Source organism: Eleutherodactylus coqui, chromosome 13 (assembly GCF_035609145.1).
Source record: "Eleutherodactylus coqui strain aEleCoq1 chromosome 13, aEleCoq1.hap1, whole genome shotgun sequence".
NCBI lineage: Eukaryota > Metazoa > Chordata > Amphibia > Anura > Eleutherodactylidae > Eleutherodactylus > Eleutherodactylus coqui.
This window is the reverse complement of record NC_089849.1, coordinates 62,978,727-63,004,396: the sequence shown is the minus strand read 5'-3', so window position 1 is coordinate 63,004,396 and position 25,670 is coordinate 62,978,727. Positions and strand designations below refer to the sequence as shown.

The 25,670-nt window shown below is 44.2% G+C and overlaps 1 protein-coding gene across 3 annotated transcripts in view; it reads left to right on the top strand.

Annotated features, from left to right (window-relative positions):
- AARSD1 (alanyl-tRNA synthetase domain containing 1) overlaps positions 1 to 24,540 on the top strand; it is a 28,399-nt gene extending 3,859 nt beyond the window's left edge. For 2 of the 3 annotated variants that reach the window (XM_066586307.1, XM_066586306.1), the window contains exons 3-13: positions 1,417 to 1,545; positions 2,726 to 2,885; positions 3,030 to 3,087; positions 5,955 to 6,111; positions 7,039 to 7,155; positions 7,652 to 7,782; positions 9,764 to 9,830; positions 10,146 to 10,237; positions 13,899 to 13,953; positions 21,549 to 21,643; positions 23,252 to 24,540. In XM_066586307.1, coding sequence (XP_066442404.1) covers positions 1,417 to 1,545; positions 2,726 to 2,885; positions 3,030 to 3,087; positions 5,955 to 6,111; positions 7,039 to 7,155; positions 7,652 to 7,782; positions 9,764 to 9,830; positions 10,146 to 10,237; positions 13,899 to 13,953; positions 21,549 to 21,643; positions 23,252 to 23,390 — 1,200 coding nt within the window. In that variant the 3' untranslated portion in view covers positions 23,391 to 24,540. The remainder of the gene's footprint in view (positions 1 to 1,416; positions 1,546 to 2,725; positions 2,886 to 3,029; positions 3,088 to 5,954; positions 6,112 to 7,038; positions 7,156 to 7,651; positions 7,783 to 9,763; positions 9,831 to 10,145; positions 10,238 to 13,898; positions 13,954 to 21,548; positions 21,644 to 23,251) is intronic. The other variant, XM_066586308.1, reaches the window with a different exon arrangement.
- Positions 24,541 to 25,670: the final 1,130 nt, after the last annotated feature.

Sequence of the window (25,670 nt, the reverse complement as noted above, 5' to 3'; positions counted from 1 at the left end):
CCCGTCAGAAACTTTGTGTGTGCAGTAAGGACCCTTAGGCCGGATTTACACGACCATCTTTGCGCATGTTTATGCACGCACAATATGCAGTACATAGAACCAATTGATTTCAATGAGTTTATTCACACGTGCCAATTTTTCCTGTGCATTTCAGTGGTGCAAAACAAGGATAGTGCAGCATACTTCATTTTCTTGCGTACTTGCGCACTAAGGGCGCCCACCCACTGGCGATTTTTTTCCCTGCGAAATTCGCAGCATTTTTTTCTCTGCAGTGGTCTATGGGACTTGTAATGTTAAAATCGCGATCGCGCAAAATCGCGATTTCGCGGTAAATTGCGATTTTGCGCGATCGCAATTTTAACATTACAAGTCCCATAGACCACTGCAGAGAAAAAAATGCTGCGAATTTCGCAGGGAAAAAAATCGCCAGTGGGTGGGCGCCCTAAAAGTCGTTATAGACGTCAGTTGGGATGCGCAAATGCGTGCATAATGTTCTAGGAGATGCGTGAAACACTGAGTAATTGTGCAGCAAAAAGAACACATCCTGAACTCATTAGACTAATTATAGTGGGAGCGTTGGCGCCTATGTCTTAGCACACGCAATTGCGCACAACTTGTGTGCGCAAAACGTTCAAAAATTACACGAATGCATACGCAAAAACGCTGTGCTTGTGTGAATTTGGCCTTATATCTTTCCGGATCCCTATTGCTCATTCCCTTCCACATTTGCGCTTGTCCTCGTGCAGAATATTTAGACAGGCAGATCATCGCTGAGAATCGCTCAGTTCTCGCTCAGCGCTTCGCATTCTATTTAAAGTGCGGAGTGGGGAGCATTTAGACGCAGCGAAAAGTGAGCTGGTTGACCGTGAGCGACAAACAATAAGTAAGCAAATAGTGCAGGATGGATGTACATTTAGACGTAATGATTATCGCGTATTTTCGTTCATTTGAACGGATTTTGCGTGACGATGGTTACGTGTAAATGGCCCTTATGCCTGTCCACCCCTCTATTTGCTGCTCGTCTGTCTGTGGATCAGCTGAAGTTTTCAGAGCAAACCCGCGCTTTAATATGCAGATTTCTACTGCAGGTTTCTTTTGAAATCCGTGTCCGTAACAGCGGATGGTCTTGCAGACGAGTCCTCGGGAAGTCGACGGCCTTGTCCTCGCTCTGCTATTGGGATGATGTAGCATATGCCTGCCATGCACCTGGCAATCTAGAACTATATTCGGTAATTACTTTTTGCACAGTTGTCATCGGCTCTGCATCCCGCTTTCTGCAGTCAGTTGTATCGGTTTACACTTCTAGGATGATGATGATGGTATCTGATATAAGCCATTGCCCTGGCGCCCTCCTTGTACCCCCAATGTCTGGCATCTGCTGATCATTGTTGTAACACTTTTCCTTTTGCCCGTCAGTTGGTGACAGAAGTCGTGTCTTGCAGTCCTGCTCAATTAAAAACTGAGAATGGAGGGAAGAAGGAGACTTTGTCGGGATATAATGTAATATTGAAGGACACCGTTCTGTTCCCAGAAGGCGGTGGGCAGGTAAACATCATTTAAAGGGACCCTGTCAGCAGATTGAGCTGCTACCAAATGTACGGCGCTGTGTTGTTTCTGTAGTGTACATATTGTCACAGAAATGACCTGATAACTTAATTCTATGGGTCAGTACGATTACTACCATACCAAATGTGTGTGTGTGTGTATATGTGTGTATATATATATATATATATATATATATATATATATATATAATTTTTTTTTTTTTTTTTTTTGCTGTACTACTGTTAAAAAATATCACTACTGGGTCCACTAAGGGGGGGTCATTGTTATTACTGAGGCCACTATGGGGGGGTCACTCTTATTACTGGGGGTCACTATTATTACTGGAGTCACTATGGGGTCACTGTCATTACTGTGGTCACTATGGTGGTCACGTACTACTGGGGCCACTATAGGGGACCCTATTGCTACTGGGATCATTATGGGGGCCACTCATTATTGGAGCCACACTGATTACTGTGGTCACTTACTACCGGGGTCACTATTATTACTGGGGTCACTATGGTGGTCACTGTTACCACTGGGGCCACTATGGGGGTCACTATCACTACTGGGTCCACTATGGGGGTCATTGTTATTACTGGGGCCACTATTATGACTGGGGTCAATATTACTACTGTGGCCACTACAGGGTTACTATCACTGCTGGGGCCACTATGGGGACCCAATTACTACTGTGATCATTATTACTACTGTGGCAACTAAGGGGTTCACTATTACTATACTGTCTTACAATTACAGTCAGACCTTTGAAGGCCCCCATAAGACTGAAAATGAGTTTGATGCCCATGTCCTAGAAGGTGTTAAAGGGGTTGTGTGGGCATACTCTGCTGCCCAATTTAACATTGTGCATGGAGAGATGCCATTTCCAAGGCAACCATTTGACACTTAGCAAGTGTTATGCGCAGTGCTATACTAATTATTTGTACCCATGCATAATGCTTGCTGACCCTTGTCTCGGTCATGGGTTGTGTCTGGTATTGCAGCTTGGCTCTATTTAATGAATGGGGCTAAGCTGCAATACCAGACACAACCTGTGTATAGCTGTGTCATTGTTTTTGGAAGAGAGCAGCCACATTTTTCTAACCTTGGACAACCTGTGTTGTGGGTATAGGTAGATATGTATGATTAAATAATACATATTCCTCATCTTCTCTACCAGCCTGATGACCGAGGATTCATCGGTGATGTTCCAGTGCATCGTGTCACCCGGCAAGGTCCAGAGGCTGTACATTTTGCCTTGTCTCCCTTGGATCCGGGTTCAGAAGTACTAGTGAAGATAGACTGGAACCGTCGTTTCGACCACATGCAGCAACACTCAGGTGTGCACTAAGGCTTCTGTTCTGATTGGGCAGCATATGTATGTATGAGAAGCCTCTATTGCCCCAGTTAACACTGGATGCCCTATGTCTTGTCTTATCCTTCTACATGGTATTATGTTACATTGTAACGTCTGTTTCCTCCAGGCCAGCACCTCATCACAGCCATTGCGGACTCTTTGTATGGATTCAAGACCACCTCCTGGTAGGTTAGACCTCTCAGATGCTGGTTTGTTTTGTGTTTCAATACACTTTTATTCGAGGCTCATGGTACATGTCACAGACATACAAGAATTGCACATAGTAATAAGCTCAGTCGCGATGCTTTAGCTGGAACTCGTGCACATAAAATCTTCTACTTCTCAACATTTTGAAATATTAACGCTCGTTACACTTTGACAGAGGTGTATGAAACGGGAAGGGGGGGGGGGCGGTCATAGGGATGGGAAGTTATGGGAGGGGAGGATGGTGGTAGTGGGGGGGGGGGGGGGGGGCACCAGGCAGGGAGTGAGGGAAGAAGGGATGGAACAGGGTCGCTACATAATGTTTGTTCAGTATGATCCTGTGGTTTTGCTAAAGATCTGCTAAAGGTTTGTTCGTTAATAACTATTAAACCTCTCTTAGCTCCTAGCCTCTACAGGCGGCTCTCATTCTTCGTGTAAATTAGCCAAGGGTTCCAAAACTTTTTGAATGCACTCCACCTATCGTTCTTGATTGCAAATAATTTTTCCTAGTAACTATGATTGTATTAATCCTGGGTACTGCTTGCGATCTCCAACTTCTGGTTAGAGACAACTTGACCGATAGGAAGATGTGGGAAGTGGGTTTTTGTAAAGTCTGCTGAGACTTCATTCATTCCCAAGAGCAGTAGAGCTAGTTGAAGTGAGGGTATCAGGCGTGACCCTGTTATATTGGAGAGAAGGTTAAACTTCATACTGAGCGGACATTGGGGCACTCCCACCAAATATGAAGTAGGGAGCCCAACCCTCCACTATTTCTCCAGCATAGTGGGGATACTTCTGGGTTTATTCTGGTGGAGACCAAATTACTACTGAGGAAGTACCAACGTTTTACAGCCTTGTAGTAGGACTCTAATAAACTGGCACTCTTAGAGCTTTTATGGGCCCAGATGAAGGCATTCAACCATTGTTCGGGAGAGAACGTTCTGCCTAAAGGCCCATTTACACGTAACAATTAACTCAACATTCATTCAAACGACCGAAAATGAGCAGTAATCGTTCATGTAAACGTGGGCATCGTGCACTTTTCATTTGAACGATGATTTTAAGGTGAACTTAAAATCCATTGTTTATCTACTAAGAGATAAAGCAAACCCTTTTACCTTTCAGTAGACCACAGGCTGCTATTTCCACGGGAGTCGGCAGATAACATTGTTATCTGCTGGGATCCATGAGCAGAACAGTGAAGCTGTGCGCACAGCTGGGCGTTGCAAACAGCTCCTGGAGGCCCTTGTACTTGTAAATGCAGATGATAAAGTGTTAATGGCCATTAACACTTTATGCAAATCGCAAAATCTTTCAGTTGTTTGAAAGATTATCTTTGCCTATAAACGGGCCTGAAGTCTCTTTCGCAGTTCAGTAGGTGAACTTTTTTAAAGTGTTTCTCCTCCTGTTCTCTTTTTCCTATTAAAATTTTGTAGAAAAAGTGCATTCTCATTTGGAGAGGCGGGGTTTGAGTAGAAAGTTATGGAGACACATTGGTAATGACAGCGTTAGTGGGCACTGGCTTTCAGCATATTTTTTATTTTGGAGAAAGTTTAAGAAGTTAAGACCCAGGTTTCTAAGGGGATTAGTTTATTTTTTTTTATCATCAGGTCTTTGATGTCTTTAACTCCTCTTCCTCCCCAACCTGCCGCTGCTACTGAGAGCTCTGAATTAAAAAGCCCAGAGTTTCTAATGGGAGCTCTTAGATGCCGTTTTCACTTCTTGGGTTTTCTACATTTAGATTACATATTTCACATCAATGCAGCATTGGTCAGGTACTGCTAATTTTGTCCGCAGTTTGGAGGGCTATGTACTACTCCCAGTGGTGGACATTGTTGCCTATTCCACTGGTCTTGGCCAATCATCATCAATGGCCAGGCTCCCTGTGGCATATATTGTCCTCCGTTAGGGTACCTTTACCTTTGCATTCACCCAGGAGCGATAATCGCTCACTGAATGGAGGCGAAGCAAGTCTTTGGTGACTATCGGCCCACTGAAAAGTACCCATAAACATCACCACCCACATCGAGTAGCTGGAGCACAGTGTAGCTCCATGCTCAGTGGTTCAGGTGGATCTGCAGCGATAATAATTGACTTTATTTAAAGGGGTTGTGTGGGATTAGAAAAAAATAATGCACCCCCCGAACATCACCTTTTTGTGCATGGGTTTAATTTGGTTGCAGCTAAGTTAATTGATTGTAGCTGAACTGCTATACCAGACCCAACCTGTGAACAGGAGAGGCACTAGGAGATACCTTCCTATCAAGGAAAGTAGCAGAATCTCTTTTTCTAAGCTCATACTACCTTTACTTTTTTTTATGTCCCTGTAGGGAACAAGAGCCATAACAACTGTGATCCCTATGGTAATGCATTACAGTTCTTCTATACTGCAATGCCTTATTGCTTACAATAGCATAGGTTATAGCAAGCCGTGACACCAGAATTTGGTGTTCAGTTGCCATGGCCTTTTACATGCCGAGATCTACATAGATCAACATCGTGTCATGTAGGGAGTTGATAGCGGGGTTAGCTGTTCTTATCAATCTCTGCTGTCGCAGCGGGCGTCCTACCACTAGACACAGCCGGCTCCCGCTGCGGGATGGCGCAGGCTCTACTTCTGAGTCCGTGCTACCCACAGGACTAAAAGTGTACGTCCTGTTATGTTAAATACCCCACAACCAGGACGTAAAGTTACGCCCTTTGGCATTAAAGGGTTATAATTAAGATTAGGCATTAACGAAAAATTAAGTTGGTAAAACGTAGCCAGGGGCATGTTACTTATCCCAGCTAGCAAAACATATGGACACTATTTATCCTGAAAGACAACTAACACTCTTTTAACTTACAGGGAGCTGGGCCGACAGCGCAGTTTTATAGAACTTGACACGCCGATGATGACAAACGAACAGGTAGAAACTGTAGAACAGCTGGTAAACGAGAAGATCCGCCAGCGTGTGCCCGTCATTGTAAGGGTGATTACTACCGATGATCCTGAATTTAACCAAGTAAGTGATCTGGTGACCTACTGGATGTGCAGGTCTTGTTATATGATACGTAAACGTTTGTGGGGACTTTATCAATAACGTGTAGTGGGGGTCTGGGTGCTGAGACCCCCCCACTAATCTCTAAAATGAATGAGCAGAAGCATTGTGCCCGTGTAGCTGTTTCTGTCTCTGCTTAGGAGTGATGTATGGGCACCATAGATAGTCTGCGGAGTCCATACACAGCCAAATGGGCACAGTGCAAATATGAGCGCTTCTGCCAATCGTTGTAGCGATTGGTAGGGTCTCAGCACCCGGACCTCCTGCGATCAAAACTTCTGACATGACACTGACACGTCAGTTTTTTAAACGTTTATCTATATTTTAACATCCTTCTAATAAATAATCATACTTGAGCATTCTGGTCATGTGATTAACCATACTGATACCTGCATTACTGAGGGCTCCAGCGTTCCTTTGCAAATAATATTAGCAAATTCATGCTAATTGCTCATCTGACAAAAGCTAATGGTGTCGCCCTGTTGTCAATTCCCTTGTAGTTCGCATTCATCTGTCATGCAGTTTTCTGATATTAGTCAGTATTGGGCTCTGTGCACATCTGTGTCATAAACCGAAACCATCACACAGTGCTGGATCCGTTGTACGATGGACACCGGAGGCAACTGATAGAACCCATTGACTTGTAATGGGATCTGTTGGCTTCCGCATTGGTGTTCGTTTTTTTTTTTTTTTAATCTGAAAAATAGCATTGCATGCATCAAAAACTATGAGATCTGCAATGGAGGCGACTGATGGAGAGTTATCATGATGATGAAACATTGTTCTGTTTCTCTAGCATTATTTGCTAACACCGCAGCTTTAGGATTTATAGGTTATGGAGATATGTGTATCTGTAGTTGTTTATAGCTTGCTCAATGCTCCTTCCCATAGGTCAGAAGTCGAGGTCTACCTGATGACCATGCTGGTCCAGTGAGAATAGTTGACATAGAAGGAGTTGATGCAAATATGTGCTGCGGGACCCACGTTGCTAATCTCAGTGACCTACAGGTAAGTGAGAGGCCTATAACTGTAGGTCAGGAAGGTTATCGTTTCTCCTTAAGGAGAGCACCTAGAAGGTGAGTGAGGAAACTTTTATAAGGCCATGCATGCTCCTCTGGGAAATATGTAAATAGTCATTGTTAGAATGCTTGTTTAAAAAGTCCAACATGGACTTGCAGGAATGATGCCTTCCAGTAGGTGGTGCTGAAGAGGCATTGTTCAATCTTCCTTTTTTGCATATTTCCCAGAGGAGCATGCATTGCCTTATAAGTCTCCTCCCTCACCTTCTAGGTACTCTTCTCAAGGAGAAACAATACCGTTCTTGACCTAAATATCACCTGTCATATCTACAAAAGCATGGGACTCCAACCCTAATTATTATTAATACATTAGTGATTGAGAATGAAAGCCTTTTATGGTAAATTGTTGTAGAACCATAACCTAGCGGTATGTGACCGAATGGTCATACATCCATGTGTTAATATGTCCTCTGTAACTCTTACAGGTCATTAAGCTTTTAGGAACAGAGAAAGGAAAGAAGAACAAGACTAATTTAATATTCATTGCAGGAGAGCGAGTACTGAAATACACCGCCCGGAGCTACAGCACGGAGAAGTCTCTGACTGCCCTTCTGAAGTAAGATTACATGCACACTAGTATAAGACTGGGTTCTCACAGGGCGGAATCCCACAGGAAATCTTGTGGTTTTGCTGCAGCGAAAAACCGCAAGGTTTTGGAGCTGCACTTTCCTGGTGGAAATCTCGCGATTTTGTCGCTGTGGCAAAACCACAAGATTTGCGCCAGGAAAGCTCAGCTCCAACACTCACGGCACTTAGCCGCAGGTTTTGGAGCGGCTTTGCTGCATGCTCTTCCATTGCGGCCGGTGCTCCCATAGAGAGCAGCACAGCCGCAACGGGGGAAAAAAAAATTAGACATGCTGCGGCCAAGGAATCTGTTGGCTTTTCCGCCATGGATTGGCTGTCCGGTGTGGATGAGATTTTGGACAACTTTTGTCAACATGGCTGGCTAATCCTAGCATTAGCGGACGCAGGTGGATTTTCCGCAACAAAATTCTACACAGAATTTCCACTGCAAATCCGCCCCGTGTGAACCCAGCCTAATACTGTACAATTGTCAATGTCATACACTCAGATGTTCATACAACATCCCAATTCACTACAGTGATACCATGGAATATGTAGTATACACAGACCGCTGTAGATTATTGGGCACAATGCTGGTTCTCTAGTTGGCACCATTTTCTTGCCCGACCTTGTTATTTTAAGGTCCATAAAGGGTTAAAGCAGCCAATGCGCAGACCATTCACTCTACAACCCCTCGAACCATGATTAGAGGGGTCTAAATGCTATGCTCAGGGACTCTTCTCCAGTCTGCATTGCCGCTCTGTGCTTAGCATTTTAACCGTTTCTGCGGTGAATGCCACCATCTGAACACGCACTTATATGGTGGTTGTTACAAATGACCTTCCCAATTTGGAACCTTCATAACTCACATTTGATGACACTCGGATACAGAAATTTGATATCAATGGAAACAGAAATTCAAAAGTTCTTTATAACAACATCTAACATGTTTTCCACATCGGGGGTGATCAGTGTGGCCCCCTTTGTCACTCAACACACATGGAGCCTGTAGTCAAGTCCCTGCCATACATGTTGTAGGGTATCACGACTGAGTGATGCAATGGCTTCTGGGATGGGGGTAATGGGCAGATCGTGGTGGGGGTAAGGGGCATGTAAACGTTATCTTTAACACTCCCCCAGAGAAAAAAAATCACAAAGTGTAAGGTCCAGGGAATGTGGCGGCCAATCCAATCCATCTATTTGGTAGTCGCCGATCACTTCTGACTTCATTGTGAAAATGGGGGGGGGGGGGAGGGGGGGTCCTATGGGGGTGGTTTTATCCTGTTGGAAGATGAAACCTGGGATTTCCTGTTCCTGCTGCGGCAGAAGCCGGATATGTAGCGTCCAGGTACAAAATCCCCGGGATTTTTTCCTCATGGTAAAGAAGGGGCCGCACACCTTCCTACAGGCTGTAGCGCACATTCACCTTGGCGGAGTCATTCATATGGTCCACATAGACATGAGAGATTTCCCTTCCTAGATTACGGACATTCCGTATGAAAGGTGTAAGGCGGCTTCATCACTAAACACGAAATTACAATTTCAATTACAGTTTTCATACTCTCATAGAATGTTGCCTCGCTTTTGTCGTCCGGTTTCAGGACTGGTATCAATTGCAGTCGGTTGGGATAACTTCTAAAACATTTGCGCAGCATCTTCCACACAGTCAGCAGCGGGACGTCCAATTCTCTGCTAGCTCTAGGGTGGACTACTGACAACTTGAGAAATGAAAGCTGCGCTGTGATTGGCTGCTGCTGCAACAAGGACCGTTTTACTGTTAGACAGTTTTGCTAAACGAAACTTTTTGAATTTCTGTTACCATTGATAACAAATTCCTGTATCTGAGGGTCATTAAACGTGAGTGATGAGGGTTCACATCGGGAAGATAATTTGTAACAACCTGGTATTTATTATTGACGGGGCGGCTTACCCTTTTTAGCATCCTAAAGTTCTTTCCGTATTACTGTACGCAGGAATGGGCCTGAGGAGCATATTGATGCTGTGGAGAAACTGCAAAAATCTGTGAAAACGCTTCAGAAGGTATTGACATCGTGTGACCTGGATACTTTATAGTGATATAGTGTTTCATTACATTCATGCTCAGCTAGATCTTGGAAAAACCCTTAAGGCTGCGTTCACATTCTCCTCCTCCTACTGCCTTGGTCAGTGCTGGCAGGAACCCAACCCCATTAACAAGGGGAATGGTGCAGTTGGGTTTATTCATGGGTTTCCATAAGGAATAACGGAGGAACGGCACGACAGAATGTCAACGGGTCCTCTTTCACCATTACATTGGTTACAGGAAATGGCTGCATGGACATTTGATGATCAAACGAAGTTTGTGCTGTCTTTCAGAATAATCTGACGTTATTGAGAGATCTCGCCGTCCTCACAGCCCAGAGCTTTAAAAACAGCTCAGACAGAAGCAAAGTATTCTCCTTGCACAGGTGAGTGACTTCTCACATTGCAGTCAGTAACCAATCTGTGTTGCTCTCTTTCACCCTTTTAGCCCCTTAATGTCACCGGATGTAAGTTTACAAACTGACAGGTTGGTAGTTAACGCAATAGGATGCAAACTTACGTGGCGCTGGCAGCCTACCCTCTGGGCAGTCAGTTTATCCATTTATTATTTTATTTTATTGTCTTTTTTGCGTTTCTGCACCATTCCTATCTGATGCTCTATTAGGAGAGGCTATTATCTGCGCTCAGATCCTTTGTTCTCTAGGGGGAAACAATGCTATCAACACTCCCCCATGGAGAACGACTGATAAAAGTGAACAACGATTTTTAGGTTAGCTTGAATTTTATCGATCAGCTAACAGTGCTCGAAAAGCGCACGATGGGTGCACATTTACACGCACCGATTATTGCTAAAACGATCGCCAAGTAGCGATCACCTTAAAGGGGTTGTCCCGCGCCGAAACGGGTTTTTTTTTTTTTTTCAATAGCCCCCCCCATTCGGCGCGAGACAAACCCGATGCATGTGTTGAAAAAAAAAACCGGATAGTACTTACCCGAATCCCCGCGCTCCGGTGACTTCTTACCTACCTTGCGAAGATGGCCGCCGGGATCTTCACCCTCGGTGGACCGCAGGTCTTCTGTGCAGTCCATTGCCGATTCCAGCCTCCTGATTGGCTGGAATCGGCACACGTGACGGGGCGGAGCTACAAGGAGCAGCTCTCCAGCACGAGCAGCCCCATTCAACACAGAGAAGACCGGACTGCGCAAGCACGTCTACTCGGGCGATTAGACGCTGAAAATTAGACGGCACCATGGAGACGGGGACGCCAGCAACGGAACAGGTAAGTGAATAACTTCTGTATGGCTCATAATTAATGCACAATGTACATTACAAAGTGCATTAATATGGCCATACAGAAGTGTATACCCCAACTTTGTTTCGCGGGACAACCCCTTTAAGGCTCTATAGGAAGATAAGGAGAATATGCAGATACTGCAGAATTAGCATACTGATGCATTGAAATGACTTTTTGTAAGACTAAGGCCGCCTGCACACGGCCGGGTCGGATCCCCTGCAAGAATTTTCGCAGTGGGACCCGACCCGCGCTGCTGCAGTGACCAGTGCAGGACTCACCTTCTCCCGCGGCTTCGGCTTTCTGATGTGCCGAGTGGAGCCGGCGGCCCCGAAGTGACTTTTCTGTGCGAGCCTCTGCGAGACCCGCACAGAAATAGAGCATGCCGCGATTTGTTTTCCGCGTGTGATTCCACGCGGACAAATCGCGGCTGTCTGCCTAAGATTGCGTTTTTAATGTGATCCTATGGCAGCTTCCACAGGCGGAAATTCTGTGGGAAATCCGTCGCAGAATTTCCGCCCGTGTGCAGGGGGCATAACAGAACCACTTCTTCTATATGCATGGGGAAGATTGAAATCACTTCATGAAATATGAGGATCCAATATTGTACTTAGAAGAATAGATCTGTGCTTTAACAATTGCAGCACTAGATTGGTTTTCTCCTACTCTCCTTCTACTCTGTTTAATTAATAGTTTAGAAAGTAGGAGTACAATTACTTCCTATATGTGTCTAGAAACACATCCCTTCTTGCACTTTTGTGCATAAAATTACTAGAGGATATTGTAGCCCCTAAAGAGCTCACCCTGAGCGAACCGCGTTGGATAAGATTTAGAAGGGCTAAATAATAGCAACTATTTCTCGCCTCTCGAATCATCCAGTGGGCATGTGCTCCATGTAGAAGGGCTAAACACAGTAACTGTTGCTCACCTCCCCAATACCTGAGTGGGTGTGAACTACAGTTTGAACCAATCAACGTTCCCTTGGAATTCTCCTTGGGTACACGTTGATTTGGATCGCATATTATTGGATTGTGAGACACAATTGTAATAATTCCTCACCTCATTCAGGTAGTGAGAAGTTTATAGCAATTTCCTGTGCCTCTCACCTCGTTTCTACTTTGTATTCTATATTTCGAATCGACTTTTCTTGATGATTGTTTGTTCAGCACATGATTTTAAATAATATTATTAAAAGTTATATTTTAATTGTAGTCCAGACAGTGAATAAAATTTACATCCTATGGATGGTGCGGGTTTAGAAGTGAGCATGCGCCATCCCGCAGCAGGAGCTGGCTGTGACTCATAGCTGGACTTCTGGTGCAACAGTGGGGATCCGCAAGAACAGCGACCACCACTGTTAACTCTATACATATCGCGAACAATGTACATTGCAGCATATAAAGGGTTCACAGAGCTCACTCTGTGACATCATCGGCCCTCCAAGACTGATCGTGGGATGTATGGGGTTAACAGCAGGGATCAGTTTTCTCACCAGTCCCCGCTGTGGATGGCGTGGGCTCAGCTTCTGAACCTACACCATCTATAGGATGTAAGTGTATTCTGTAGGGAGGAAATTGCGTCCCAGCCAAGGCGTAGATTTATACCCTGGGATGGCAAGGGGTTAAATATATCTGTTTGGTAGTAGTCATAATCAATAAACATACGCGGTTCACTGAAGTATATATTTCTGGCATACTGAGACAAATGCCTGTTTAGCAGTTGTGTCTCGACAGTGGTCCACTTAGTTGAGAGGTGCAAAAGACATAATCTTCATCGTGTAGAGAACTGAACAAAAGTTAAAGTTGTTGAGGAATAACCCCATACAAGGCCATAAGGGAGCAAAGGGAATTATTTAACCCTTTGCAATCCAATTTTGGATTCAGGATTTCCTAGGGGGCTTTCTCTTTCTGCCATTATACAATGGCACCATCTGCTGGCTAGAGCCAGTACTGCGGTATGTAACATGCTGGAGAGGACCCCTGACAACAGAGCGGCCAGTAATCTACAGTAAGAATACCCTGCCGGACGTCTTCCGACATCGTAGCTGTACAGCCTTCAATCAGAATGTCTTTGGATATCAGACAGTGGATTGGAAAGGGTTAATAGTGCCATTGTCTCCAGGGCGCTGTACGTATAAAAAGGGTTTTTGGTATTCAGGATTAGATAAGGTATAGGATTAGGTATAAGGTATAGGATTAGATATAAGATAAAAACAAGTACAATAAACATGAACTAAAGCAGTGTTCCCCAACTCCAGTCCTCAGGGACCGCCAACAGGTCCAGTTTTCAGGATTTCCTCAGTATTGCACAGGTGATGTAATTATCGTCAGTGCCTCACACATTGCCACAGGGGGTCTTACTATAGGATATCCTGAAAACATGACCTGTTGGTGGTCCCTGAGGACTGGAGTTGGGGACCCCTGAACTAAAGGACTGACGGACGGGGAGAAAGGGAGAGAAGACCCTGACCATGCAGAAGGGAGGGCGAAGGAGGCAGTAAGTGAGGGGAGGAGGTCTTCCTATGGTGGCGCTGTGACAGCAGTGGGGGGTAGAAATGAGGAAATCAGGAAGTAAGTGCAGAGATTTTTATCTTTTTCTGTGCATTTTCTATGTTTGTTGTTCCTTTAACTATTGCACAATTGTAGCTGTTTGGAAAGCATCTGACTCTGAGCAAGTCACGTACTTAAGAGTTGTATAGTACTTCACTCTGTGCTTTCAGCTGACTCCATACTTCTCTGTTTGTCTTGTATATTGTAACACCCGCCTGATAATTATTATTACTTTTCTCGAACAGAAAAGAGGGAGATAACGAGTTCATGAATATAATTGCCAATGAGATTGGTACAGAGGTGAGTGAAATTCCTCCAGTATGGCCGTAAATTGTGAGCGTTAACACTTGTGTAGTAACACCTTAATATCTGCAATGTGTCTGGGATTTCTTAAAATCAGAAATTAAGAAAAAAGTTTCTCAGAAAGAGAAATAAAATGCACTATGTTGACAAAAGTACTGCAGCACATGTAAAAGGTGATCAAATTAAATTTTATTCACATTTTTCAATGCAGTGTTGGCCTACCTTTGGCCACAATGACTGCAGTAACCATACTAGGGGTGCTTTCCACCAAATTCCTATGGATATATGGAGGGATTTGCTTCTGTTCCTCATATGGTGCTTCATATGGTGATACAGGGGATGATAGCAATGTTACAATGTCCTGCTTGATGGAATTAAGATCTGGACTTGGGCTGGCAGACGTTCTGCTCTTCTAACCAAGCCTCAACACTGCATGCTGTATGACATGGTGCTCGGTCATGTTGGTAGAGGCATGGAGCTGTACCAAAGTATTGCCATATGGTAGGTAATGCCACATTATCCAGAATGTCTCTGTACCTATTGGCTTTGAGGGTGCACTTCACTATAACCAATGGCCCTAGTCCTTCCAGCAGAAACACCCCCACACCATTACAGAAGCTTGTCCCCACTTTCTGTTGGGATGATGCAGTCGCGTAGAAACCGCTCTCTAGGCAATGACTATAACGTAGTGCGGCCATCCGATCGGAAGATGGTGTACTGTGGTTCATCAGATGTTCCAATGACCTGTGAGACCTCCTGAGCGAGTGTTTCAGCAGACGGTGTGTGTGATGCCTTCACAGTGCATACAAGGCTTTATTGTCCACGTTCTGACAGTTTCCGCGGTCTCCCCGGACGTGGCACACAGCAGATGGTTTCCATGTCTGAATAATCTTGCCAACGTTGGACTTTGGAAGCTCAAAAAGCGCTGTGATGTCCTCTACTGATTGGTGGCTCGGGTGACATCCCACCATCATATCCTGTTGGAAGTCTGTCAACTCTACACTTCATGGCATTCTGCTGGTTTCTATGGTACTCTCCTTTATACTAATGCTCACATGTCCAATTTGCATATCCCTTTTGCCTGACGGCACAGGATTGGTGGGAGTCCCAATACTTTTGTCAAGAGTTACGCAGCCATTCTCAGTGCACTCGCACCCCTATATGGGCTCTGCTGGCTCCTACGGGCAGAGCATACGGCTGCTAATGTGTAAAATGGTTCTACCGGCAGCGTTTTATCCATACGCCCCATGTAAATGAGCCCTTACTGAATACAATCACATTTATCAGTAGTTACTATCCAATCTGACCACTAGAGGGCAGTGTGTACTTTATACAGGATTGCAATGAACTTTCAATAATATTGCGTGATAGAAAATCATAAACTAGAAGTGACTGTATTTAGGATGATTTGAAGTAGAGGTGAGAAACCTTTCCATTTTACCAATTCACTATATCATTAACTATTAGTCAAATCGTTCTGCCATATTTGAGTTTTGTTGTTTTGTCTTTTTTTAAATAACTCAAATGCAGTTTATTTATTTAGGATTGGGATGACTTTGCAATATTCAACAATAGTAAAACATAGAGAAGTTCAGAAATACTGAAAGTCCTTTTACACAGGTTGATTATGGACCCGAACCTGGTTTGTCCAACAATAAGGCCATGTTAAGGTGTGTTCCCACATACAGGTACCTGCCCAGCCACAGCTGTCACTGAAAGCACGATCTTGCTGTTTATGTCGGCAAGATCATGTGGCTATTGGCAGCCACAGCTGAGCAGAGTCCCTGCCACAAACGGGTAGCTCTATGTAGGAATACACCCTAACAGGAGCAACGATCAGCCAACAAATGACTAAATGATCTTTCGTCAGCAGATCGTTCACACGAGCGCACAACGCATGTTAGCCGTGCACAAAAAGCGCGGCTATTAGGACCAATTGTTTCCTATTTGAACGTTCAGACGAAAGAATTTTAAGCACGTAAAAAAGCGCACCTAAAAAGGTAAAACATGCGCCATTGATATTCAGCAACTGAAATTCCCAGCTACGTAAGTTCCATAGACTTCTATGGGAGCGGGATAACAAGGGAGGGGGGGGTCGATTAAGTAAACATTCCAAGTGTTTAGTGTAAACTTCTAAACAATCGGAATGGGAGATGAATTGGGGAGGGAGTGCTGTCGCGCCGCTAAACACAAAAACGCATTTTAAATGTCGCACTGTTAGTCCTCGCGGAGTTCACAGCGAGACGTTTAAAATGTGCTGTTCAGCTGTCCGGGAGAGAAGGAATTCCCTCGTGTGAATGGATGAATTTTACGCGAAGCAAGCTCGCGGAAAAACGTCCATTCACGCTATTTTTGTATAGTTACCTGTGTTTTTTTGGGTTTTTTTTGCCGTCTTTTATGTACTGGTGTGAACGAGGCCCGGGCAAGGATTACGTGTGTGTATATATGGAAAAGGAGAGCCAATGAGGACCGCTGCTGAGCTTCTAGCATCCAAGGTCACAAGATATTGTTACAAGTGCAGATTTGTAAAGTATTATGTAACCCAAACCAAAGTAAGAAAGAAAAGAGAGATGATTTACATATTTTAACCCTTTCCAATCCACTGTCTGACGTCTGAAGACATTATGATTTAAGGCTGTACAGCTCCGATGTTGGAAGAAGCCCGTCAGGGTTCTCTTACTGTATATTGTCAGCCTATCCAACGTGTCACCTCATGCAGTACTGGCTTTAGCCAGCATATTGCGCCATTGTATAACGGCAGAAAAAGAGTAAGCCCCCTAGGAAAACCAGGATACAAATTGGATTGGAAAGTTTTAACTTCTTATTACCTAACAGATAAAGTGGGACCTAGCCGAACCAAAAGTAACACTGTGTACATTGAGATCACTTGGGTAAATGTAACCTACGGTCTCCATACATACTCTGTATCTGTCGGCTGAGTACTTGTTCAGCTGATTGCTACTCTTTCCAACCCCCTTCTCGGCTGAGGGTATATGTGTCCTGAATGGGGATACTGGAATACGCTGCTGCCAGACACTCCTTGCAGTGGCTTATCTCCACTGAGAACCAAAAAGTTTAAATCCACTTGTTGACCCTCCTCTCTTACATCTGGTGTAAAAGGAGAATCAGGAGGTCCCCCCCCCCATACATGTTAGATGGTAGGCCAATATCTGTCTAATGTGTACCGCCAGCCTAAGACTCATGCATTCCATAGCTTGGTGCAGAATAATAAGCAAAGTGTCTTAGAAATACTAAGGCCTGAAGAAGGTGCAAGTTTTACATCGAAACGCGTTGCCATGCCATTTCTGTATCTGTGATGAGACGTTAGTATATTGCTGCTGTACCTGCCGCTTATGGAATAAACCGTCTGGACTATTGCTGCAGCTACAATGTCCCATTTTATTCAACCTTGAAATAGGGGGGAACTGAGATTGCTATCTCTTCCTCCTCGGTGAAGTAAGTGTACAAGCAATGCCATAAAATACATTTTATCGCAGTCTCCCATTAGAAGCGCTGCATATTTTTGGTTTATGTCTGTGTACCAGGGTGAAGAGCAATGGAATACTTATCAGCCATTGAATTGCGATGGGCAAGGGTATACCCCAAAAGTGTGTGGAGAGTAGAGCCACTTGTTCCAGATCTTAGATGGTTTTTCTTGCATTCTCCATTAGCATAAATAGCTGTGGTTGTATGATAAGGACACATTAACCACTTCTCTCCAGTCCCGGGGGGCGGGTGCACGCTGTGCCATCCACAGTTTGGCAGTACATTTCCTAGCTATGAACCGTTTCTATCTGATGCAGAACGATATCTTTCAGGCTATGGGAATAGAAGTCCATTTTCTGGGGTCTTCCGTAACTGACTACTCGTGAAGCTATTTAATCATTAAGATCCAGTAGCCTCTTAAGTTCTCGGCAAGCCCAAAATAGGTGTAGAATGTACCTAGAACACTAAGGGTCCTTTTACATGGCTTCATGTCAGCCACGTAGAAGAAAATTTATCTAGCGATTGTTGACCTATCCTTCACGTAGGCCGATTCAGAATGTACAGGGAACATATATATGATCATTCATCACCCGTACAGTTTCATCGCTGTTGGCAGCATGTCCCACAATTGCATGGGAAGATGTGCTGCTGACATCCCGCATAAAAGATACGATCGCCTGATGCAGTGGCACCTTCACACAATCCGAATGAACATTCCTATATATGCGCTTGTTTGAGAAAAGAGAGGAAAAAAAAGCAAACGTGCTCTAAAGGGATCCTATGAATGAAGTAAATGAAAGGGTTAAACCCAGGAGAAACCCTTAACTAATGGCCCCGAAGCTCAGACGGTATTAATAGGGTGCTACGGAAGAAGGCACTAGGACTTCGGGTGCGAGCGGGCTGGTCTCCAACTTGAAGCCTTCCCGCTTGCGCCAGGTAAGTCCTTTGCCTTCATTGGCCCCTTTATGTGTCTTTGTATCTGCTCTATCTTTATTAAGGCGCTGTCCAATTGATATATGTACATACTTAATCATATATGCTGTATAAAAGGCCCTTTACGGCAAAGGTCTGCAGTGTTTGTAGTTTATGCCATCTGATAGGTCCGATGTAACATTCAGTATGTAGCGGAGCTGCCGCATTCTCCATGGTTAGCGGAGACCGCCTTGAGGAGGTCTCACATTTGCGCTCAGGGTTCTAATTTCCTGTTCCATTCGGGGAGGAGGAATGGGGAATCCCCCTGGCCAAATTGCTCCATCTCTGGACAGAACCGACCGGATCCCTTTGCCTACGGTATAATGGGATCTGCCTGCTTTCCACCTAGCTGGCTTGGATCTTGGAGGGAACAGAAAGCGCTACATGCAGCCGGAAGTTCCAACGCAGATGTGAAACCAGCCTTAGACGGCTCCAAGGTCCACTGTTTGTCGCTAATGTCCGTTACGTCCACTTCAAATCTATGCATTTGAGATTCTCTGCTAATGACTTATTTCTCGCCCGGTATTCTAAGACTGGCAGAATGTGAACCTTTCATGAACAAACATTTGCTCGCTATACTTAAAGCACCTAGATTAGGGCGATGCAAAGTCTGCTGCCACGCAGGTCCTGAGCTCCTGTATTACTCCCACTACTATGCTAACACTCAGCTTTGCCTTCAGTATCTTCATGTACACTTACTAAAGTGGTTCCAAATATAAAAAAAATACAAAGTGGGTTCCTGCTCTACTATGGGGGCCGCTGGGAAGATACGGGTCATTTCTATGCAAATTTCGTAAAATTGCCGACGCATAAACCAAACATCTGACATTGGGAGATTGTCCATCACACCCGGCTGTGTGTACATGAGGCTTATGTATGCAGTACCTGCTTAGTATGCGGCCCGCGCTCCTCGCTCTGACAATGCGCTCTCTGTCTCTTGGAAGCCTGATTTTATTTAGAATGAAATCTTAACTTCTACCAGATGTAAGAGAGAAGAGAGGAACACAATGGGCCTCATGAACAGGGAAGGGGGATATGGTGGCTACTTCTAAAATATCACACTCTGCCTGCTGCTTTCTGTCATTAACACTTTGGCTGTCGACGGGAGGCATTAAAAAAGGCTCCCGGGGCCGGATGGTTATTTTAAAGAGAACCTGCACTCTCACGCTGGAGCGCTCATGCTCCATCGGACGTTTTCTGCTCCTTCCAGCAGCCGAATATAGCACTATATGAGACCATCTTTAACTGCCTGGAGCGGCCGAAAACGGCCGACAGAGCATGAGCCCTCCAGCATGAAAGTCCTGAATGTTAAATGGGTTTTCCAGGACTAAACTATCGATGACCGTCATCAGTAGTTGATCGGCGGGAGTCTACTACTTGAGTCCCCATCATTCAGCTGCTTGAAGTGATAGCATTCGGGTTAGCACTGCTGTCTCTTTCGTCTCTACCACAGCACAGCTCCATATATTTTATAGTGACTGTGCCTGGTATTTCAGCGTAATTCCATTCACTTGAATAGGACTGTGCTGCTCTCAAGCCAGGTGAACGATGAACGTGACACCACAGGCCTGAGAAGAGGCCGGAGCGCCCAACCAGACACCACAGAGGTCTCTTCAATCAGTTGATCAGCGAAAATCCCAAGTGGCCCTGCCAGTCAACTATTAATGATCTATCCTGAAAATAGGTCATCAGTAGTTCAGTGCTAGAAAACCCCTTTAAATCTACCCAATTATGCAGCAGTACGGATGTTTAAATAGTTAACAAGGTGGACTTTTGGAGTAATAATTGGCTGTAGTATAAAAGTATTGAAACTATTCTGTTACCGGCTGTTGAAATTGCTAATTGGTGCATTTGATGTCACGCTTTCAGGAGCCAGGTGATCAATGTCACTTAGTGACTGGTGCCCAACATTTTGGCTTGTTCTCTTTTGCCATCTGAATGGCTACTTTATTAGAAGCACCCATCTAGTGGTGCAGGTTGGACTTCCTTTGGCCTCTAGAACCACAACAGTTCCTCATGGCATCTGCACACAGGTATCAGAGGACCCAGGTTGTGCCAAGGAAGCCCTCCTTGTACCACTACTCCACCTCCACCAGCCTGAACTGTTCACACTTAGCAGGAAGGGTTCATTTATTAATGCTGCTTACGACAAATTCTGACCCACCCATCATAATGGTGTAAAAGAAATCTGGATTCATCTAACCAGGTGATGGTTTTTACACTTCTCAGTAATCCAGTTTTTGCACTGTTTACCCCCTGGAGTCTCGTCTTTTTGTTTGCTCACAAAGTTGGCGGTGTATGAAATCCTGGTCCCAGTTAGTCCAGCACCGATGACCAGATCTCGGTGGAAGCCACTCAGATAGCTTCATTTTTGCGTTCTAATGTGGATTCATATTGAAGCTGATTCAAAGAAAACTTGTCACATTTTATGCTGCACTTCATGGTCACGTTGTCCTATATGGAAGCTCCAATCATGAAAGGGTTGGGGTCTATAATAAAGTGATTGTTCATGGTTTGGATCACTGGACAAGGTGGAGTCTACTTAGACTATGTTCACATCTGTGTTTCGGGTCTCCGTCTTGGATGCCGGGACGAATAAGTCCGCCATGCAGGATTTTTCTTGTCCAGTACAATGCAGGACACCCGAATAGAAACCAAACAGACCCCGTTATAGTCAATTGGGGTCCATTCTGCCCCTGTCATAAAATGGATCAGTTTGACCAGTTTATTCTCCTTTCCTACTTGCGTAACAGAGCATGAAAATGCCCCCCCCCCCCCCAATGTAGATGGGAACATAGCCTTATACAGTTTGCAGAATGATCTCTGATATCTCTTCTCATGTGTTTGCTTTTATTGAGGAAGATGGGTTGCTGGGGCACCATATGGCAGAAGAGACCTTCAATGATCTGAATCAAGGCCTCTGTTATTGGGCTGAGAAAACAATATCAATTCCACCCAAGTCCAGCTTTTCAGTTGGACCATCCCTGTAAGATGCGACTATGTTTGTATAGTCTTAGGGGTATTATCTCACTGATGATGGAGTGGATTATCCATCTACCTTCTTGGTTTTTGGCTTTGCACGCATTAAGAAATGTATTATGTAAAGTTCTGATGTTTAATCTCATATGTTACAGGACACCATTGTCTTCTTAACTGTTGGAGACGAAAAGACATCAGGGTTATTTCTCCTTGCCGGTCCCCCTGGAATTATTGACCAAGTAGGACCAAGGTATGTCTTCATGTTGAGAGTTCTTGAGGTTTTGTGATTGGGGTTCAAATAGAGTTGAGGGAGTAATTCAGCGTGGAGACCTCTTGCATGCCAAAACACCCTGCCCATCCTAGGACCAGAGAGTCCAATACTTTTTGTCCTCCCCATTTCTAAGCCTTTTGTTTAGTGTGTATTATTATGCCCGTATAAATGCCTTTTATCTAGCGACAGGAGCAAGCTGGTATTACTTAGAAAACTGCAAGATTTTATGGGCAACCGTGATAACGGTGATTCTGTGCTGTGATATATAAAGCATAAAATATTTTATTACACACTTTATTGCACATAAATCCCAGTTGTTTCATCTCTTTACTACTCCCTTGTAGTCATTGCTATCAAGGACTTGCATAACCAGGTCTGTGATCATAGTCATCCCTGGTCAGTTAGGAGGCAGCACAACCAGTGATGTAAACTTTTATTGCCAGTACATGTGGCCAAATTGGAGAGCCGGCCATCTTAGTGCATGGAAAATCACATATCTTTCTACGTCCCTGCAGAAAAAAATGCTGCAGTTATCTTTTTTTTGCATTGACTTTTCCTTCTCATTCATTTAGAAATTCTCATACTTGGTTTGCAGGATCTCCTAAATTCAGGTTTCTGGCTCTGGGATGTTCCCAGCAGTAATCGGCTGGTCTTTCTCATGAACCTGCACAATCTCAGCTTAGCCTCTTTCAGAGGCTGTGTAGCATAACCACTCCCACTCAATACTACACAGCTGTCCTCCTCTATCTCATCCTCTCTCTGGGTTGCTGCTGGTCCCGTTACCCCTCACTGCTGATAAGAGTAGAAAATTCATACAGAGTGAATTACAGCCCTCTGTAATAGTAGCTTTCTCTTCTCTCTGTCTTCCTGATCTCCTCCACCACCCCTCGATTCTGTCATACAGCCCTCTATAATAGTTCAGTGGAAAGGCAATGAATGCACATTCACAACAGGGAATCAGGCTAGGGACGGAGCTGTCTGTTTACTCAGACTAACAGAATTTGCTAAGATTTGACAAGAGGATTGGTAACACCCAGTTGTCAATTTATCCATAAATTTCTAGGAGGAATAATGGAGGAAGAGCACAATGTAGAGTTCTAAGACGAAATGCTCCAGAATTGTTATTTCACTGGCAATACTAGTATATAGAGATGAGCGAGTATACTCGCTAAGGCACATTACTCGAGCGAGTAGTGCCTTAGCCGAGTATCTCCCCGCTCGTCTCTAAAATAAAATAATAAAACCTATAATGTAACAACATTCACCAAATGTCCCTTTCTTAAAATTGAGCTTGTGTTAAAATAGATATCCATCAGGTAGGCAAAAACATCCAATATTTTTTTGATTTTCTATCTCTGCCTGTGAAATCGTATCAACTTGTGCCGCCATCCTCCAGTCCTTCTACGTTTATTCCAATGGCATGTTCCGTCTTGGCCGGGCATGGAGACTCAACAGTGCCACCGGCATACTATAATGCCTGTTGCTAAGCAAGGACTTGAACTTTGGTGAATAGTTAGGCAGTAAATGGGGGAACATGAATAAATGAAGCCTTGATATGATATCCTATTTTTGTTTTTGTCATTGCAGAGCTGCTAAGATTCTAGATGGGAAAGGAGCTGGAAAGAAGGGTCGTTTTCAAGGCAAAGCCAACAAGATGAGTCAGAGGGGAGATGTGGAGAGTCTTCTTCAGGAAGTCATAAATGGGTCTGCACTTAAAGAAGAATGAAGAAGCTGTCTGTGTCTTCCTATGCAGAAAAACATCATTCACCACCAGGGTTCGCTGCTAATGCAAATAGTAAAATAGTTGACCCACCAAAAGAAGTTATTGTTAATCCACAGGATGGAGGGCAAGTAGCGGATCAGCAAGTGTCTGATTGCTGGTACCCCAGCCGAGCTCAAGAACGGGGGTGCTGGTGGTCTCCATATAAATGGTGGGCCGGTGAAGCATATGCAGTGCCACTCAATTAATTTCAGTGGACAACTGGAGATAGCGGACTTCTTCAGGACCCTCATTTTAGTGATTGGCATGGTATCGGCAGTTGGACCGCCATGATCTGCTAGTTATCTCCTATCCTGTGAATAAAGGATCATTTCTTTTGGCGAGACAACCTTCAGGCATTCAGGACCACCATCAAAGACTACTTTGTAGCACTTGGTCATGTATAAACACATCATAATAGGAGGTTATATAATTGTCCCACAAGTTGTATTTAAGAAATCGACCTGATTTATAGTCCTCTCTGCTGGTTCTACTGAGGTTTAAGGGTCAGAATAAATTAAGTACCTTGCACAATCCATCCAGCAGTTGAATGCAGTGTTGAGCATACTGATGGCTATATACATGCCAGGAGGAATACACAGTGTAAAATCTACCATTTAAGTTGTGACTGCACCGTCCATAGGAGGTGTGTGATGGTGTATTTAACATAGTTAATTTATGTATTTAAAGGATTGTACAGCATGAGAAAATAATTGCGTGCCAATCCTTTTTTCTTTTTCTTCAAGAATACAGCGCCACCATTGATGTTGGGATGTGTCTGGTATTGCAGCTCATTCCTATTCACTCAGATGAAGATCAACTGCAATACCGGAGACTACCTATGACAAAAATTGGTGTTGTTTCTAATCCCCACGAATTTTGGTAATATGTCTATTAAACTCAACTAGAAGTTGTCTGTTGGGGTAAACAATGATTTGATGTATGTTTCTCTGTACAACTATTATTTGGCCAATGCAATAAAATATCAGTAGATTAATTAAATGAAATTCTGTTCAGTGCGGCTCAGGCAGGATGGCCGCTGCCATAATTACATACAGAAAGCAGAATAAAAAGCATCTACAATCAGAAAATAAAAACTGATTAAAAAAATGGAAAATGTTTTAAAGTCTGGTTTTAATTAGAAAAATGATAGGGGATGCATACTCTTATATATACATTACATTTACTAATATGTGTGTGTGTGTGGGTGTATATAATGTGTGTGATATATGTGTGTGTGTGTGTGTGTGTGTGTGTGTGTGTGTGTATGTATATATATATATATATATACATACATACACACACACACATTGTCACAAAAATATCAAGCACCTTGAAGAAGTTGTCAGAATTGAATTAAACTTTGTGTGTGATTGTAATGTTGATATAAGTAAGTGATTACAATATTTATTGTGGAAACTGACCCCTTGAAGGTTGGCTCTAGTACTCTGTTGGGCTGCCTCTAGCTTGGATACAAGATGTGATACAGGCGGGCATGGAGGCTCTGGTACCCTGTTGTACCGCCTCTAGCTTGGATACAAGATGTCATACAGGTGGGCATGGAGGCTCTAGTACCCTGTTGGGCTGCCTCTAGCTTGGATACAAGATGTGATACAGGTGGGCATGGAGGCTCTAGTACTCTGTTGTACTGCCTCTAGCTTGGATACAAAATGTGATGCAGGTGGGCATGAAAGCTCTATTACCCTGTTGTACCGCCTCTAGCTTGAATACAAGATGTGATACAGGTGGGCATGGAGGCTCTCGTACCCTTTTGCACCGCCTCTAGCCTGGATACAAGATACAATATGTGTGGGTATGGAGGCTCTAGTACTCTGTCGGGCCACCTCTTGCTTGGATACAAGATCCAATGCGTGCGGGCATAGAGGCTCTAGTACTCTGTTGAGCCGCCTCTAGCTTCGATACAAGATGTGATACAGGTGGGCACGAAGGCTCTAGTACCCTGTTGGGCCACCTGTAGATACAAGATGCAATATGTGCGGGCATGGAGGTTCTAGTACCCTGTTAGGCCACCTTTAGCTTGGATACAAGATTTGATACGGGTGGGCATGAAGGCTCTAGTACCCTGTTGGGCCCGCTCTACCTTGAATACAAAATACAATACGTGCGGGCATAGAGGTCCTAGTACCCTGTTAGGCCACCTTTAGCTTTGGTACAAGATGTGATACGGGCAGGCATGGAGACATACAGGTTCCGTATGGTATCCTGATGCATATCACTTAACATTTG